Below are 20017 nucleotides of genomic sequence, written 5' to 3' on the forward strand. Positions count from 1 at the left end.
ACGTGGGTGCACCGAGATTGATTGATGGATTGATACGTCTAAATTTCAATATTTAATGTGGCGGTCTAGGTCTGCCCATGTCTTTGGTTTCGCCTCCAGCCTTCGGCGCTCTCCCTAGTTTCATCCTCCTCAGGATTTCGGGGACCTAGTAAATAACATTGGAAATCTATTGGCAACACGTGCCCTTCTGCTGAGCAGGAGGCTGGTGAGATCGCTTATATACGCTAGAAACGAATCGATCTCATTAGTTCGAGTGGATGTTACTAAATTGCGTGTTTTACATCAGACATGAGCAAAACGAGGGGACACTTAAAAAGCAGTAGTGTACCCGACTACGTAGATGGTGTAATAAGGAAGACCGCGGAAAACGGAACATCTTTCCAAGGCAGCAACAATAACAAGGTTTTGATACTTTCAATCACGGTCTCCTCTTTTTTCCCATATGCCAAGCTTTTTTATCTAGGTCCATCTCCTTGCATGTTGCAGCCCGCCGCAGGCTCCCGTGGTACGTGGTACGTACCGCTCACTTAAAGTTTGGTTGCGTGAGGGGGAAACTCCGTAGATAAGATGCGAAACTGATAATCTTTTTCATCAAAAAAGCAAACATAAAATTAGTACATGCACAAAGTACTGAGGTGTTCATTTATACATATATGACTTTCATAATTTTCACACCCCTTTTATACTTAGGTAGGTACTTCAACAAACGAAAATAAAAAGTGAGGAGTCAAAAGGCCTAGACTGCCTCACTTAATATACTATATATGCCTTTCCGTTATTAGAAATCTCTTCCGGTCCATGTGGATCGATGGAACGAGTAACATCTGCATTTCAAGTGTGACGGTTGGAAATACACTTTCTCTAATTGGATAGTCGGGAGTTGGAAGCTTGCATAGGCTGGAGCCGCTAAGGAATTATCACCTCCTAACAAAAACCTAACTCCGTACAGTACGTAGAGAAAAATGATGTCAGTACCCGACCTTCTCGTTTATCTCGACAACATTTTTGATCTGAGAAATTACAAAATCTCACCGAGCTTGAATGATCGTGATCCATCTCCTCTCCACAGTACGACTTTACCTGGGTATTCGCCACTAAGGAACGACAGTGGGACGATAAGCTTGGAAAATTCATTTGATTTGCTTAATCTATTTCGCATATTGTAGCTTATTCATTAGGTATGCGTTCCACAAAGGAGACAAAAAACCTGTCGACGGCAATCTAAAACTAAGTAGGGTATCGGGGTATGAAAGGTTGTAATCTCAGGAATCCCGCAGGGAAAAGACCAAACACCCCAGTGAATAAAACATCATTTCACCTTCTTACACATCATCATCAGACCTCAAATCCCGAATCTCAAACCTCAGCCATAAGCTGTTCCCCCTCATCCAATAATTCCGTCACCTTCTTCAAGTTCCCTATCAAGCTTCTGCCAAGGCCAACCAAAAGAAGCTTTTCAGCATTAGCGGGGAGGCCTAAGTAAGTCGGCGGCTCGCGCTCGGGTAGTTTTTGGATCCACCCCATGAATTCTTCTAGTGATGTACCTGACGGCACAACAAGGCTTGATTCTTGCCCATCCTTCTCGGATCCTTCAACTAATTTGTGCCCAATTTCGAAGGCGGCTGGTGTAAGTGACTGATTAACAAGCTCCGTTAGGCACTTGAAATCGCCTTCATCATCGATCTTACCACCGTACGTCTCACGGACTAGGTATCGGATCAAATCCCAGGGAATGTTTTGTGGGTTGATGTTCGTGCGACTTTGCGCCACGGATTCTACCCAAGTATCGACAATGAAGGCTGAGCATTCGTACTGCAAATTTGCGAGGTTAGCTAGAATACCTAATGTTATGCGATCGTGGAGTAACTTACGTCACTGTCATTGAACTCCCAGAAACCCTTCCATCCAAGATTAGGTGCGTATCGTAGACGTTCTTGTACCACGGCGTGTAAGAATGAAAGAAGTAGGTACAACCTAGATCGCTCGACAGGGCTCTTGGTAGCGCGGTCGGATAGAGAAGTCATCGAATCCTTCATGTTGGCTCGTACACCGGCCGGCTGTTCGTACATGAGTACACGGGAAGCTCGAAGCAGGTTCACAGGAATCTTCAGACTAGACTCCATAGACAGGAATAGTCTAAAGTCAGAGTGAGGATTAAGCGATTCCATACGCTTCTCCAGAGACTGAAGCCAGGTAGGCGCAAGATGGACGTTCTTGATGAGAACCCAAGATCCGACCTGTGCTGCATTACTGATGGCCTTGTCGGCGCTCGCAAGGGATTCGTTCGATCCCATAGCAATATTGGTGCATCGGACGCGCATCCTCTCAACCAAGTTGTCTACCTTGTAGCTGGCATCGAAACCGGGGCTTGAGACAAGTGAGATTGGTCGGGTTGAAGGAACTTGGCTGACGGTTTCTTTGAGATCATCCACAACGTCGAACAACTCAGCCCCGAATATTGACATCACGAATCGTTCCGCAGTAGGAACGAAACGATCAAGGCGGAATAGCTTGACAAGGAGCAGCGAAAGCAATCCTTGATCAAATGGCTTAGTGTTTGCATCCCAGACTTGGGGAACAAAATTCTCGGCGAGCTCTTCGGTGAGGAATGTATCCCAGGCGCTGGTTGGTACTTGGTCGAGCTTGTCCTTTAATACCCCGAATCTCTTCGCCCGAGTGAATGTCTCGTCCTTCGCGTCGATCTCCGTTGAGATATCCCTGCCCTCAATACGATCATCAAGAATGATATCGATTAAACCCTTGTCCATCTTGTAAGGAGAAGCTTGAGCGAGAAGCATAGCCAGAGTGATCCGATCCCTTTGTAGTAGACCCAATGCAGTCCTCTTGAAAGAGGTCACGAATAAGTCTTTGATGATGATATCTCGGCGTTTGTTGAAGTCTCTTTCGCTTGCCAAATTCTTATTGTTGTGTAGGACCGAGTGGAAGATGTCGAGGAAGTATTGTAGCGAGAACTGATAAAAGTGATTGACATAGTGTAGCTGCTCGAGGACCGCAAATACAGCACTGCAAGATCGTGCAATGATGTTGTACTGCAGAGTGATTTCTTCGACTTCGGCCATCACGCCTTCGGTATTGCTCATCTTCGCAGTGATTTCTCCGGCTTCAGTCTTGAGGGTTTCAAGAGTCTCGATGACGTGGTCGTCATCAAGAATGTTACCCCGGGATTCATTAAGAGCTTGGAGAAGACGCTTTTCAAGCTGTCGGAGATGGACCTTGAATTCACCTTGCAGTTTAATAAGGTTTGATCGTCTCTCGTCAACATCTGGTCTCTCGGATTTCAGAACATCATTAAGGGACTGAGTCTGGAGACTGCTCTGTGTAACTGTAAAATTGACAAATGTGGTTCGACTGCAAATATCCGGTGGGAAGGTAGCGGAGGGATCTCGGGTAGATAAGTAAATCTTGAACGCAGGCGAGAAGTCAATCTCCTGTTTGCCGAGTTGGATAAGCACACGGCCACCGGTCTTCTGGTATTCTTTATTCAGAACGTGATTGAGGATAGGATCTAGATGTTCCGCATCCTGGATAAGAATTGGATTACCGAATCGGAGGGAGCTTTCCAACTGTTTAGTGAAAGAATCATCCAAGAAACTCGTAACTGTGAGGCGGCGATCCTTGCATTCGCGTTGAAGGAACTCAGTAACTCTGCCGGAAGGATCAATAATCAGCGGGTAGCGGTTGAAGCGTTTAAGGATGATGGCATTCTCCGTGCACAGATCATCAACTGGCAAGGTATTCTCTTGCCAACTAAGTCGCTCGTCAGCGGTCGACAAGTATTCTGTGACGGGATTGTGAGGTTTAAAGTTGATCCCGGAAAGATGTAGTTGGTGTAACCAGTCCTCCATCATTGATTTTCGGAAAGTTTGATCGTAAAGACCACTGTATGCTAAGAAAGCCGCGGCAACTAGAACATCACCAACCAGAGTGCTAATTTGAGTTTCGAACGATTTGCTACCGTCTTCCCAACGGACACGCTCTGAAGAGAGACTGTCCAGAAGTCTTACACTTCGGTCGACCTTGAATTGAACGCGAGTCATTTCTGCCTTGATGGCCTGAGTCTCGCTAATGAGCGCCGCGTACTCTGTCTTGTAGGTTGCAATACTCTGTTCGAGAGTAGTAATGGTGTTCTCAATGGCCTTCGCTTCAGCCTTTGTCTGGAGGGCTTGCTCCTCGAGCTGGTCGACCTCTTCTCGTAGGGGGCCAACCCGATCAAGGATTTCGGAGTAATTCACTTGTGCCTCCACCCATTGAACAAGGGGACCACAGGCCTTACTAGCACGGTTGACTTTCTCGTATGTAAAATCCTTGTCGCTCAAAAACTTTGATCGCATCTGCGATCGTAAGGACTTTGTCATCTTTTCCTCATTGTCGAAGTTAACAATGCTTGCGATGAAGTCATCTTTGCGTACTATAGCCTGAACGCCCTTCCAGTCAGCAATCTTGTGACCTAGCAACACACATACGGATTCCATAGCAAGTCGGACACCCTGGGGTGGAGAACCCATAGATCGAACTTCAGTCAAGTGCTGTCGTTTGATGTTGCTGACACTAGCTTTAGCTTCTTCGACAGCTGGTTCAGCTCTTGCTAGATCGTGCAAGACAACTTCCTTGCGAGATGCAACCTCGGCTTCCTGCTTTTCAAGTGCCGCCTGTATTTCTAGAGAAGTGTTCTTACGTTGTTCAGCTTCTCGCTGATCGGCAACCATACGTTGTAATTTCTCGTTAGCTTCGGCATCTTTTGCTTCGAGCTGAGTCTTTTTCTCGGCTAGACTTGCCCGAAGGTCACGGACTTTCTCGACTGTGTCCCTCAACTTATCCAGACCAACGTTCAAGTGGCGCTGCTGTTCCTCCAAGTCTTCGCGCTTCTCATTGTAAAGCTTGACATATTGTGCAACAAAATCGAGGAAGTGGCGCGGGGTGAGGAAGGTAACCTTGCCCTGTTGCTTTTGAAGCTTGGCATTGAAGCGTTGCAGAGAATAATGGATATAAACCATAGAGTTGACAATTGTTTCTCTGTGAGAGGGGGGCAAGGCAAGGCCACGGTAGGCGACGGGAATACTATCGGGGGCGGTGAAATTAGGCTTATCGAGATCGATGGAGTGGGTGAGTTCGTTGGCGACTTGGAATAGAGCCTGGTCGGACCAATCTCCAAACCAGTTCAGTACACAACGATTGAACAAGGCTGGACTAGTAGCAGCCTTGGAAGATAAACCGTCCTCGGGCGGGTTCATCGTGAACACAACATGTAGGTTTTTAACAATTTGCTGCGTGAACCACTTGTAAAGTTCTTCCTGGGAATCCAAAAGTAGACCTTGTCGCTGAGCACCTTCCTTGCAGGCCGTCATTAAGGAGGCAAAATCGTCTCCTTCGAAAAGACCTGGAACTTCGGCATTGGCTAGTAAAGTGTTCATTCGTTCCAGGAAACCGGAATCAAGGACGTTGGATTCATCCATGATAAAGCATATCTTTTCACCTTTGCAACCACATCGGCGCAATACTTCACGAAGGTCTTCATCGAAGTCTTCACCAGAGTACTTTCCATGGACCTTGATTTGGAAAACTTTGAGACCGTTCATCCAAGCAACGAATCTCGAGAGTGTTGTCTTTCCACTTCCACTGACACCAATCAAGATCAAGTGACCTTGCGGCTGTCTGAAGACACGATCAATACGAAGGACATGCTCCAACACATCGTTGAATAGAATGAGTGGAACATCCACCTCTTCTTCACAGAAAGTCTTGAGACGAGCCTTGACGAAATCTCGCAATTGTTCTCGGTCAACAGGAACATAATTCTTCGAAAGCCAATTGGAGAATAGGATCGGACCGCCGAGTGCTTTTGATTCGTCAATCGTAGGGAAGAATTCCAGTGCAATTCGTCGCACAGCATCATCAGTCCACTGTCGCTCATCCTCTGCAACTAAACGATCCTGGAACAGTCTCAATGCTTCATGAGCCCAAATGCGGATCAGTCCTTCTATGGACAGGTTCTCCAATGGACGGATAGCCTCGTATACACCACGCGCCCATCTTGTCAATTCACGAGGACTGTAGACGTAATGGGGTTGGATCTTAGGTGTAAATCGTTGTTGTGATTCCAAGTAGAACCGAACCATAGCTTGAGTGAGCGGCTCGGAGTATCCACGCAGCGTCGGGATAATCTTGAGCACGGCGGAGTTGAAGGTACCGTAGATCTGGAGCAGGGATAGCTCACCCGGATAGTCGACCATGATAAGTGGGGCATGTCTCAGGAATCTGGCGCCCATAGGTGTACGGCCTGCATCAGTTGGGGGGTTACAAGCACCAACAAATTGGATTCGATCAAGTGTAACCCAAGACTTATCGGATGTACGCCAAAAACCATTATGCTCGACTAATTGACGCAGAAATGAAATAGCTCGTTGAGTACCATATTTGTCCGGTGCCGGCAAGTTGATCTCATCACAGAAGATAACAAGCCATCGACCAATTTGGGTTGGAGAGAGCATGACGCCATTTAGGGTCTTCTTGTACTCACAATACTGCTCAAAAGTCTTGATGAGAAGATCTGGAGTGGTGGCACTAGAAAAGTTGAGACCGACAACTTCCATATTTGGCAGTTTTCGGAGTGCACTAAATAAGGTCATAGTTTTACCAGAACCTGGTGGACCGCAGAGTAGCAGTGGCTTGTGTTCTGCGAGCCAAGAGTAGAGTACATCTTCGTGACGAACAGTATCCAGAGTGGGAATGACGACGTCTGTCTGGGTGATAGAGTGTGTGTTAACCTCAATCGTAGGGACTTGATTCTGCCACGGCGTCCATTCGGCTCGGGGAAGAACCACGTCGAAATCGATGAGAGAGCTACTGCCATCGAGAGGTGGCGATCCGAAGCTCGCAAGAGCACCAACCCTATCACCAAACGCCTTTCGGTCGTTAAGCGGGCAGTCACCTGTAAGAGCCCAAACCAAGGCGAGTAGTAGTTTTTTCGCAACATATGCTTCAATCTGTTCAGAATCCAGCGGGAAATCAACGTGCGCCGCGTTGTACTCGATCATGTCTCGGACAGCCTTGTTCAACAAGGAGAAAAGTGTGGTGAGAACACGAGCGATGGTAAACTCCATAATGTGGTTGAAGGATTCGGCTTCCTTGAGAGCGGCAAAAATGAAGTCCTCCGATGTTAGATAAGCGTGTAGTAAGTCAGCAACTTGGCCCTGGATTTGGAGTGTCTTCGCAGGGCTCTGACCAGCGGCAGCTGTATCCTCATCCAAATCTTCGAATGCTACTGTTCTGAGAGTTTCGAGGTAGTTGGAAACCATCATGCTTGGAGTGACAGTGTCCTCGCTGAACCAGACCATACCACATCGACTGACGGTCGCCAATGTAGCATATTTCAATGTCTCGACTTCGAACATGATTCGGACATTAGGCGGCAGGTTAAGACGCTCACCATTAGGAAGCGTGAGCAATTTGTTGTCGTCGAGCACACTGTTCAAGTTCTCAACCCACTCAGGATCGACATCACCATCGAACACAATCCAGTGACGTTTAGAATCTTCTCCACGGAGGTTGTCAACAATCTTTCGCAATATGCTGGTGAACAAACCATCGGTCCACTCTCTGGTAGTTGAATCGAGGTTTCCATATAGCGCCTCCTTTGACATAACCTTCGAATCGATGACATGAGAAACACCTTCGACACCTTCAACTTGCTGGAGTGCATCAAGTAGCAGTCTCCATGCTGCAGATTTTCCGGATCCCGAATTACCGACCATCATAACACCATGGTGGATCCCTTGAATCTGGTAAAGTTGAAGGACCTTGGTCATCCAAGTCTCATTTACCACGAGGTGCCTCTCTGCTGCTAGACGACGAATAGCGTCTTCAAGCTGTGTTAGGTTAGCAGGCACGTACTGAACGCCTGGGAAGCATTCTCCTTCGATGGTCATCATGATTTCGACATCGTTTCGAATTAGCTTAGGGGCAATTGTTTCTCGGACACTCTGTACGATGATTTCGGGCTCGACGACTTCTTCGGCGCCAAGTTCACCATTACTACTCGTAAGTCGGGCGCGTTTGAGGCCACCGGAACTAACAAGCACACTTTTCAGAGCACGTAAACCAAAATCATAGTGTGCTTGCTTAGATAGTCTCGCAGAGCATTGGTCGAAGAACGGAACTGTCTGTTTCGAAAGTTGCTTGGCTTGATTAAAACCTTGAGAATAGAGCATGACTTCGGCAATCAGTTCCTTGTCTGGCTTTGACATGGCAACACTGCGGAAAAGCTTCTTCAAATTGTCGGGCAAGTTGGAACGACCAGCATATCCAGGATTCATCGTGATGAAGATACCTGTGTTAGCATTTACGTGAAGCTGGCGACCAACCAATTCGATTTGGGCCTTATCATCTTCGGCGCCTTGCTTGAGACCAAGCTGAATGTTCTGAATTTGTTGCGAGACGGCAGACAAGATTCTCTCTTCCAGACGATTGAATTCATCGAAACAACCCCAGGCTCCAACCTGACAAATACCAAGGAAGATTCGACCCATGGCCTGGAAATCAAAGGTGTCGTCACAGCAGAACACAAGAGTGAAACGACCCAATTGAACACCAAGTGCTTTGACTGACTCGGTTTTTCCAGTACCCGCAGGTCCGTAGGGAGATCCACCGAGTCGCTGGCAAAGTGCTTGAGTAAGAGTTCCGAAACAACGGTCGGTGAGAGGAGTTCGGACAAGTCTATCGGGTACACCCAAGTATTCAAATCCATAGTTGAGTTTCGCGTTTGCCATCCTAATGTGAAGGCGTTGTAGGAAATCGCCCTCGGGTACATAGACGTATCGCATCTGCAACAGCCACATATAATGTGTCGGAGTGGTAGCGTTGAGTTTCACTAGCTTCTCGATAACGTCCCGTTGGTGAACACATTCTGTAATGAGGCCTTCGCATTTCTTTCTCTGGATTACCTCCAAGTCGCCGAGAACAGTTTCAGCGATGAGTCTGAGAACTTGGACCTCTCGTTCAAAGAGTGATTGCAGAGTTTTACCTCCATCATTCAATGATTGTTCAACCGCCGTAGTCCAAACTGCTTGAGTAGCCAGCACCACGATTTGACTAGGGAAGGCGTTCATAAAATCGTTTAAGGCACTCTGGTTTATTTCACTGGACTCGAATATGGGGCCATACACCTCGATGGCTTCGGCAAGAAGTTCCGCTAGAGTTGCCTTCATGCCATTCTCAAGCAAAGCCAACCAGTCATTGATTTTGGGAACCTTTGCGAGCGAGATCTCTTTCTTGAGACGCACGACTTCGCCTTCCTTAGAAGTGAATCCTGAGATGATCGATTCATCGTCCATAACGAGTCCAGTAAGGCCAGCGAACATCTTCTTGAAATGCTTAGCAATACGTAACGTATCATTGCTATTACCAATCATTTCTAGGAGATCCTCGTCACCAACGAAGTAGAAACGAGGGAACGAAACTCTTTCTTTTTCGAGGTATTCACCAAGCGCCTTCTGAATCTTGTTGAGTAATTCCGCAAGACGCTCCAGAGACTTCTGAACTCCAGTAATGCTCAGGACATCCATCACCATCGGTTGCTTGTAGACTTTCTTCATGACAGTCATGAATTCACTGTTGATGTTTTGGAATCTTGAGGACTCAATAGGCAATAGATGCTTAATATCAGCATTTCCGGTGAAGACACCCTCCAAGTACACCCATTGGCGCTGGACGTCAATCCAGACATCGAAGAGTACGTGGACACGATTCAGTTTGTCTTCCCAGGACGATGCTTCCTCTTCGAACTCTTTATAATACGGCGAGTGTTTCATCGCCTGTAGTGAGTTGAGGTTTTCGCTGCACTTGGCGAAGAGGTCGTCCCAGCCCCGGATGAGACGACATTTGTTCTGGTATGGTACGAGATCAAGTTGGTAGTTATTCCAGGTTTCTTTCACCTGCTTCAAGAACTCTTCCAAGGCCATTTCACCCTGAGCTTGTGTGATGATGTCTCTGACAATAACTTCAGTGGCGACAAGATTGAGATCCCAAACGTCTCCAAGAGTCATAGACACGGGTGAATATCGTCGACCAGGTTTGATCTCCTTCCAAATCTTCGTCCAGTGTCGATCTCGGATGGCTTCCGATTTCAAGTCACTAAGTAAACTATTCACCTTCAAAAATTGGCGGAGGATATTCTGTATGTGCTCAAAAGCAGCATACTGTCGCATTCTGCTAGGCATTTCCTTCGTCATCTTGATCAGGCTGTCAATGCTACTCCGGATCTTTCTAGGTTGAACACTTCCCCATAGAGTCTCTCGAAGTTCGTTCAAGCTCTTCCAGATTGTCGATAAGGCAGCCCATACGGATTTGAAATCATGGACTTCTTCCAAAATGGTCGAAAGAGAAGACTCGGGGCTCGCCGGAAGATCAAGAGCCTCCTTAGCTTTAGATACCATATCAAACTCCTCTTGCAGTTTCGTGATGCGGGTTTCAAAAGAGCTCAGTGTTGCGGACGCAACCTCGGGGGCAATTGTGCCCGAAACAGGTTTCTCGCCATTCCATTCCGTAGCGATTTCAGCAATCTTATCCACTACAACCTTATCCTCTGCCACTATCTTGGCCTTGAGTGCGTCGGTCTGGTCCTGGACAATCTTGGCCTTCCTGTTCAAGAGTTCGTTGAGTGCCTCCCATGTTGAGTCAACCTGTTGGACATCGACCCAGTCGTTGGGGAAATTGTAGCGATTTCGCACAAGAGTAGACTGGCCTTGACGGAAAGTTTCGACCTCGGGTGCCCAAGCCTTGACTTTACGCTTGCAGCTTTGGACAATCGTGATAAATTGGACCGCTTGTGCAGTGGAGGTAGCCTCGAGGCTCTGTCCCTCTAGGTCTCGTCGAGCCTTTTCGATCTCGGCATTAACCTCTCTCATACGATTACCAAGTCGTCCAGCGAATTTCACCAGGATTTCTTGTTGCCATTGGTCATATTTAGAATTGACTTTCATTTGCACTTGCTCATAGTCAATAGTAATATGGCCGAACGAGCGGCTGACTTCGGTCGTGTCGAACGTCGCACGGGATTTTCGGATTTCTTGGAGTAGCTGCAGCCACTTGGAGAGTTCGTCGCCTAAAAGTTCGTAAACCTGTTCTGATTGCAGATCCCAAAGAGATTGAAATTGCAGCCACTTGTCCACATATTCGCCAATACCCTGCAGCTTTTTCTCAACCGAGCCGTAGACTCTGCCAAGAATGTCGGTGCAATCACTAGGAAGATCATTGAAACGAGCTTCTTCGTGAACAACGGTACTCAACGTCAAACTCATCTGATACCTAGAAGCCTTAATTTTAGGAAGATTGCAGACGATGCCTATCCAATTGTGCAAGTGCAAGAACCAGCTAGCTCTCGCAAACTCGAGAGGTGGATCGAGGTAAATAACTTGATTTCTCATTGTGATTTCGTGAATTAGACGTTTCATAAGAGGCGCGTCGGACTTAAGAGTCTCCCCGGACGGAGCCAATTGCTTTCTGCGATTATTCTCAATGCGATCGATTGGTGTGTCATCCTCAAACGCCTTAATCCATGCGGAAACGGCGTGTTGGAGTCGAGTAAGCAGCGTCAACTTGATCCGTTCATTCATTCTCTCAACCCAGAAACCGAGATTGACATATTGTTCTAAATTCAACTGATCAACGGCTGCTTGGATGGTTTGTAGGCGCGCCTCAAATTCTGATGCCTCGTATGGGCAAGTTGCCAACTCTGCTAAGGCCTTTTGAACATTCACGTGAATAGTTGCAAGGGTGCCTGTTTTCGCCTGCAGAAGAGAAGCAGCCGCAGCGAATTCTCGGACGAATAAGACATGCTTGGTCTCACCACTACGACCCATCGTGTGCTCAAGGCTGCCATTAGCGAGCGACGGCTTCTGATATGATTCCCACGTGTTCACAAATGTTTCCCACTTCAGAGGTATGCCCTTGGCAACTAGCACATGAACATCGTTCTGGTAACCACTTAGTAGGATGGCAACTTCGGGAAGTTCCGCAATTTGTCGCGTCGTCTGCGTAAAAGTTCTCACACTTTCCATCAAACTAACAGCGTATGGGTATACTCGTTTGGCATCCTTCGCAATGTTATTTACAGCATGAGGCACATTGAAATTTTGCCAGCCAAGATTACGGGTCTCCTTAAACAGCGCGATGATTTGAGCATCAAAGTTCACCGAAAGATCTAGCGCATTATTGGCAGATCGGATCTTATTAATGTTGAAGAGTCGACCAGATATCGATATTTGTTTTCGTTGTACGTCTTCGATCCACGCTTTGTAGATTGTTTGCGTGTTGAGCTTCTTTCTGAACAATTCGCTCTCGGTTTGCAATTTTTGACCCTCGGTATGAAGAGCCCAGTCAGAACCCAAGATGTCCTCAACCTTCTTCATGTAATTGTCAAGTTGGCGTTCAATCTGGCGCGCCCAGATGATAGCACCAGAAACTGGAGGTAAGTCATGTAGCTGAGCCATGGCGTGGGCCTCAGAATGACCATATTGCTGCTTAAATCGTTCGTGAAGCCCCGATATAGCTTGTTTTACATTGTCAATAAGCTGGTTCTGATACTCAGCGATGGCGCCCCGGATCTTCGGTCGCACAAAGAGGGCATTGAATTGGGAGAAAACACGAAACATCTCGTTTGCGTTCTTGGCGGTAGCAAGACGATCACGTAGTCTGGCGATAATCGAGTTTTCTACTCGCGACGTGCGCTCGTTATAAGTGTTTTCGGCCTTAACCCATCTTTGAGTACCCTCGGGGGAAACGTCGAGAAGATCAACATGCTTTAATGCTTCCCATGCTTGCTGGACCTCTTCAACCGCATCAACGTCGCCCATCTCTTCAACAAGAGCAACGCCATTAGCCGTAACCTCTTCAGTCACACCGTTAACGGTTGCTCTTGGACCAAGGACATTAACGATAGTTCGTTGCAGCTGCTCATGATTATCTCGGAAGGTATCGATGTACTTTAATCGAGCCTGTAGCTCACTATGCTTTGGATTGACCTTGATGGGAATGAACCTCTCTTGCCTTCTGCGCGTTGTCTCTCGGGCAATGTTGGTAAAATCTTTGATCTGGGCATCCCAAGATTTGAATATCTCATCTGCCGTAGTCATAAGACTCTTAAAATCCTTGTAGTCGAGGTCGACTAATTCAGAGCCGGGAAGAAGACGGTGCATAACCTCTTCAAGATCTGCTGAAATGGCTTCGACTAGATGCAGAGTTCGTGCTATAGGATAATTGCTAAACCTCATCTTCTTGTTCATATGACCAAAGATTTGACCAATCGCATCCTGGATTTTGGGCAACGAAGTTGCGGAAAGCAATTCGTCAAGCGGGAAGTCTCGCATGAGTTGGTTGTACTTCTGTACCATTTCCATAGCCTCCTTCAGACCCGTGTCAGCGGTGAAACTAACGGTAGCCTGAAAACGCTTCGCATGCTTCAGGATTTCCAGAGTCAACATAACACCTTCGCTCCTCAGCTGGGCTTCGATCCCTTCCAGCGCAGACTCCATAGACAACCAAAAATTAATTTCCTGCGTCGCCGTTCTCGTTACAGGGTCTCGGGTGAGCTTCGTAATTGTCTGTATCGATTTGATCCAACTATTTACTGTCGACTGTAGGTTATTCATGAATGTGCTGTCTGAAAGAAGGTGAGCGGGTATCAAGTCAGTACTCGGTCGCGTATTGCGCCCAACGGCATCTTCCAACGCGCCCTGGACAACTGGGTGAAATGAGAGCGACAATTCCGGAATCTCAACATTCTGCTGAAGATGGAGCAAGCTCAACTCAAGCTCCGTCATTCGCTTCTTGGTTACAGGAATACCAGTTTTTGCGTCCACATCCGCTCGGTTCCTAGCGCCATTCGCAACTTGGGAAGTCTTGGTATTGGCATCGAAGTAGGGCGCCAGCGCATTATGAAGAATGGAATGTAATATTTCAAAAGGTGAAGCAGTAGGGCCCTGTTCACTAACAAGGTTGGCAAGCGAGGCAGTTCCAGGCAGTGTTTGTATCTGAATCTGTGAGCTTAGCGGCAGCGAGGGGTCGATCGCTTGAGGACGTTTAAGTAGTGCGAGGTAGGCTATCGTAGTCGGCGAAGAAGATATTTCGGACGTGATCGTATACGTATACGTGACAGGAACTGCATGTAGTTATGTATGTTAGTAAACTCGTCCCGTGAACACTTGTAAGATACTACTTCAATTTCATACCATTGTCTGCTGGACCATCTGGAATATCACCCGACGGCTTCACATCCTTCTGGACGTATAAAGCGACTTGAGAATCGGTAGCGAAGCGACTACACCTTTGGACTGTATCGTCGTAATTCGCTTTCGAGAGGAGATTGTCGGATCGCTCAAGCTCACTACGGGTGGCTCCAAGAGCAATGGTGATCACGGATGCCAAGTAGTCTACCACCAAAACCGGATCGATGGTTATGAAAGACGATGGCGTTATGCCATTCGAACCAGGGCTTTGCAAAGCCAGGGGAGAAGCCACGGCCTCCATCGTGGCGATTTTGTTTGAAGGCTGAGTCGGACTTATTTTCACAGAGCTGATAGCATTTCTCGGTGTATTAGGGAACGGTCTTCTAGTGTCAGGAGAAACGAGAACTCCTTTAACTGGAAAGTAGAAAAAAGTCTATACGGATTAGATAGGGGTATTGGTATAGAGAAAAGGACAAAGGCGAAAAAAAGAGCGTAAGGACCGTAGAAGATTATTTGCCGTGTTGGCCAACGGGTATCGTGGTGGACTATGTTGATTGAATAGTCGTAATGCAATACACAAAAAAAGAAGGGATAGGTAATTTTCTGTTGAAGTTGCTACCAGTCATCCATCATTTTACACATATTACGCGAAGGACGGCGCGACTGCCACTGTAGAATATGGGGATAATTTCCATATCTAATCGCTAACGTTTCTGATTGGATGACTACTAGCTTTAGCGTGGGGCTAGCGGCCGAATGCCACGACAGTGGTCCACTTATAGGTAAATACCCACTATATTCCGAAGCCCGGACCACTTCTTAGGTGTAAGAAACTGAACCCCTGACGCACATCTCAACTTATCACTTTTGTTCGCCTTGTAATTTTCATTTTGAAGTTTAGCCCCTGTTTCATAATGAAAGAACATTAGGGATCGCATGATTCTCTTCAGTTGGATATTAAGGATAGTAACCAGATTCTGTCTTGTATTTAAGGTTGGCTACTTATTCAGCTATGAGCAAGTACATAAATACACTTCTAAGCTATAAGGTTAGGTTGACGGGTTCATCGTCTTTCGATTACTCTCCGCACTTAACGGAAAATTCAGATTTAACTTTCCCTAGTCTGATATTTCAACTTATCGACAACCTGGGGTTGATAAATCAAATATCGATCATGGCATGGAGGGGTAATACGCAAGATGACATCAGCCCTTATCCAGCTTCCTATATGAAATCATATAAGAAGAGTTTCCTAAGCTCGTGTAGTACCTAGGTAATCCTAAACATGTAGAGTTAGCTAAATTTAACCACTGTATCTCTACCTAAACGTATACGTAAGCTATTTTATATGATGCATTCCGACGTACAGCCCTATTATTATTCAAATTATAAGATCAAAAACCATTAAGCTACTACGGCAGCTACGTTTTCTAGGAATCTAATTCAAAACTCCACAAGTGCGTTTTTGTAGGCAACATTGCAAAAAGTTAGAAGTAAAAGTAGAAGGTCATTAACCCAACCTGGCGGATAATACTTTGGCATGTGATAATCGTTATATATTGTGTTACACAAAGCCCAAAATAACAGGACATACGCTCGATGTCGTTAAAGCTAAATGGCCAAAACTATAGTCGCTATAAGTCTTCCCTAATCGGTTGCTTTGACAATTAAGCCTTACCCTTATTATAAGTTCAATTCTTATGTTTTTGAAAGGCACCGGGCGTAGTTGATAGGAGAACATAGAGTTATTAGCGGCCAAAGTTTTTCTCTTATAATAAACACAGACCCTCCTAGATGTAGCGTATAAAATAAAGGAGACGCGCAGAACTCACCATTTGCTTCCGCGACGTAATCCATTCATATTCTATTAGATTGGGTGTCGATTGCAATCCTGCTACGCTACGCTATGCTGAGAGTGAGTGCCATCATAAAGTCTTACAGCTTTCCGTTTATTAATGCTGATAACCGTTCTATCCCTTAGTAACAAAAACATCCATCTAACATTTTCCCGTGTTCTACGACGGCGGCATAGCTTTCTTGGGATATCCGGAAGAGACCTAACGAGTTAGGTAATACGTATCATGGCCCATGGTCGACATAACCTTCATCAAACTCTTCATTCAACCCAACGTCAATAAACGCCCAAGTCTATATTTTTCCCAATTCCGGTGTTTAGCAGACCATGTCTTGCCCCTTTTTCATCAGGCCCGATGCAATGTTAGCTTTCCCTTGGATCCCCCCCTGCGAACAAACCGCAAGCCTGTATAACTCCTGAACCCCGTTATATGCCACCAGTTTCCAGTCATAGCCCTCGAGACGCCAATGCTTGCCTCGAATAACCCAAACCCGTTTCCCGACGTGTCTCATTTTTGTAACCCTTTTAATGATGCATCCCGTATATCATGTCAGTTGTTCGGCTGACTTCCTTCGCCATTGCCTTCGCCAGTATCGTTCAGCCTTTCCCTCTGAACCATAACCCGCTGATTGCATATATCGATAAACATCTCGAATTTTTTAATCATCGCGTCCTTCTCTCGCAACTGGTCCTTTAAGATTTCTACTTCTTTTTGTCTGTCCTCTTTAATCTTGGCCAGTTCCTCCTTAGCTCGAGCGAGTTCCCGCCTCAGGTCTGATCGTATGCGTTCTTCAGCAGACGGTGCCGGTTTGCTATATATTGCAGGCCGCTGTTCAGCTATACCTGCTTCAACTTTCTGCGGGTTTCGATTTATTGCAGCGCGCGCGTTGTAAATATCTCTGGGAAGCAAAGGTACGTGAGGATTTTGTTGCTGCAGTATCTCGAGAGTTTGTGTAACGCCAATACCTATAATGATCAATATAACAACCCACCAGAGCTCGCATATTGAACTTACCAGACTCCTTTAGATTCTTTACAGCGGCAACCATTTCACTATCCAATTTCCTCGCAGCCGGATGTAAAAGTGGACTCTCGCTCGGCCCGTGGTTATGGTGAAGATGAGCCTGGTCAGGGCGATAACGAATTGTCCATTGTGTCCTCTGTTCAATAGCGAAAAATCCGAATTGGCAGTTACATTTGCGAGACGACGTCTTTCTTTTCCTATGCTCGGGGCTGACCCGACTTGGGGGCTTGCCCGCACGATCACACACGAAGAGTACCTTCTTGAGACCTGGCACAGTCTTCTTCGACCGGCCAATGACAACAGCATACCCGACTGATGTACAATAAGAAAGGACGTGTTTATGAACTGCGTCAAGGCTAGGAAAACTGCCTCCTTCAGGTGGTGCAGACATCATCGGACCCATCGGCGTTCTCGGCACAAAGGGGGTTCCTTCGAGTAGTTTAGGCGAAAGATGGCTATCCCCCTCCCCCGAATCCGCATTGCTATCCATGTCCATGTCATCATGATGGTCCGGCTCCTGTGGCGTGACACTCGATTCTGGCCGATGGGCTGGTGGAGTTTGGTTTTGTAGCTGGGGTGTCGGCTGGGGCTGTAAGGACTGCGGAGGTGGTTGATGGACTTGAGGGAGAGGTTGAGGATGAGTTTGTTGATGTACTTGCTGGTGAGCTTGCTGATGGACTTGTTGATGAGCCTGTGAGTGGGCTTGCGAATGAACCGGCGGGTGGGTTTGCTGGTGAGGTTGGTGGTGTGGAGGGTTCGGCGATATCAAATTACTATCGTTCGGTTGTATCGGCTGCGGTGGGGGGATCTGTTGAACGGGTTGCGACTGGACGGCTTGGACCTGTTGCGGCATGGACTGAGCATGCGACATCTGCTGGACGGGTTGCGATACCGTTTGCGGTACTTGCGGGACGGGCTGGACAGATTGATTCATAGTTTGCTGAAGGTATATCGAGGAAGCACTCGGCTGGGGTGGCATTTGTCGTTGCTGCGTACTCCGTGGGTGTTGAGAATGCGGGTTATGATGTTGATGCGAGTGTTGGCGGACGGCCTGGGCGGCGACTTGACCATGCTGGGCAACTTGAGTCGGGGCATGTCTGGAATTTCCATTCGGCAGACTCGGTATACTGGCGACATTGGGTACCGGAGACGGAGTAGTACTTTGGAAGATATGTTGCGGATAGGCGGCCTGCGGGGGTTGCTGAGGCGGATATTGTGCGGCCTGGTAGGGCGACTGGTGTTGCTGTGGCGTCGAAGCTTTAGGCGGCGTTGACGAGTGTGAAGAAGCGTAACCGCGTCTGAGGCCGTTGACCTGAGGGAAAGTCAGGCCCGGATGCTGGGAGTTGGACCCGGCCTGGCCCAAGGCGGACATGACGAAACAACGAAACAAAAAACGACTACGAAACGCTGTGGACTAAAAAGAAAACAATAAAAAAAAGGCGCGCGCGCGAAAGGAAGATTTCGATTTTCAGAGGGGCCCAGAATACAACGACAGTGAGCCTAGCAACTCAAATAACTAGCACTCACACACACACACTCACACACTTGCTCCCTCTCTAAGGTGTCTAGCACTAACAAGCCAGGATGGGCAAGATGTGATGTCAAACCCTGGCCGTATGGCAGAGAAACAATATGTAATGAGTGTATGTAAGGTAGCTAGCTGGGTAGTTTTAGGTAGGTTTAGGTAGAGAAAGAAAAATGCAGGCGGGTGTGGAAATATCACGACACGATCAACATGATAAGGCTCGCTAGGGCACCAGGGGGGGGAGGGAGCTGAGAGGGACACGGGTGTGGTCGAATCCGAAGTTGGTGGTGGAATTCGGGTCTCATCAGTTCGTGTTGTGGAAACTTTTTTTGGTGGGAGTGGCAGGAGTGGTGGGAGTAGTGGGAAGTGGGAGTGCGCAAAGTGCCCGGGTGGGCAAAAGATCGATCTACACTTGCCTGCGTTTGCTCTTGTTCGAGGCGCACTAAGCTGAACGGAGTTAAGCAGAAAAGAGAAATCGAGGAAACAGCGGGAAGCCCTGGAAGGTGGAAGGGGGGGTAGAAGGTAAAAGCTAGAAGGGTTGAGAAATGTAACTGCCTTTTTTCCCTTTTTTTGCCAAGAAAGACAGCACAACTTGGTAGACTGTACATGGGGTTCTATGACCAGCCCGAGGCCCCGATGGAGATAAAAGACAACCTGACAACCTGACAGCCTGTTCACTGCTTGTAAAATAATAGCCGTCAGCGTCAATACCTTAAAATACCCCATTTCCCTATGTACACGTAGGGCTCAAACCCATCTCCGAGCATTACTGGTAGGTATTTTTAAATAGCGGATACTTAGGTACGGGATAAGGAAGATACAAGTAAGTACCGTACACATAATACTTGGGATTCCCATGGGTGTTAGTTGTATACCGGTTTTTCTAACTATAATAATGAACGCTAATGCAGAATTTGGACCAATCAGAATTAGACATTTTTATTCTCCAGGGTATGTGGGGTTTCATCGTTGGTTCTATAAACCTTAAGTACCTACTTTATTTTCAATCTGCATAATCAAACATCGCACTTGAGGTACATCCGTATGAAAAGTACATATACCTAACCGGACATAAAGATGCCCGACTTATAAATGTACATTACGCATTACTCAAGAATTACTTGGGGAAACGGGTAATATTCAATATCTTCCTGCCGACTTGAACTTACTCACTTATTCTTTTTTTTCTCTCCATCCATTAATATTCCCGATCCTAAATGTATTAAATCTCTACCGGTTTTTTTATGTGTAGGACTTTTTTGTTTTGCATTTACGAGTAGGTGTGGGAATTGTTGTCTCGTGTCTCAGGTCCATTTGATTACCGCGTGCTGGCTGCTAACTGGTTCTGAACTGCTAATACCATTGGCTCTGGC

At 46.9% G+C, this 20017-nt stretch overlaps 1 protein-coding gene across 1 annotated transcript; it reads right to left on the reverse strand.

Annotated features, from left to right (window-relative positions):
- Positions 1-1059: 1059 nt before the first annotated feature.
- Positions 1060-14541, reverse strand: F4822DRAFT_444893 (cytoplasmic dynein heavy chain; the record flags this gene model as incomplete). The annotated part of the gene is made up of 3 exons (XM_051463299.1): positions 1060-1812; positions 1872-14173; positions 14244-14541. The coding sequence occupies 3 exons, from the start codon at positions 14539-14541 to the stop codon at positions 1357-1359; spliced, it is 13056 nt and encodes a 4351-aa protein (XP_051312275.1). The 3' UTR covers positions 1060-1356.
- Between the last annotated feature and the right edge of the window lie 5476 nt (positions 14542-20017).

The sequence above is a fragment of the Hypoxylon trugodes genome (assembly GCF_022578975.1).
Source record: "Hypoxylon trugodes strain CBS 135444 unplaced genomic scaffold F4822scaffold_7, whole genome shotgun sequence".
NCBI lineage: Eukaryota > Fungi > Ascomycota > Sordariomycetes > Xylariales > Hypoxylaceae > Hypoxylon > Hypoxylon trugodes.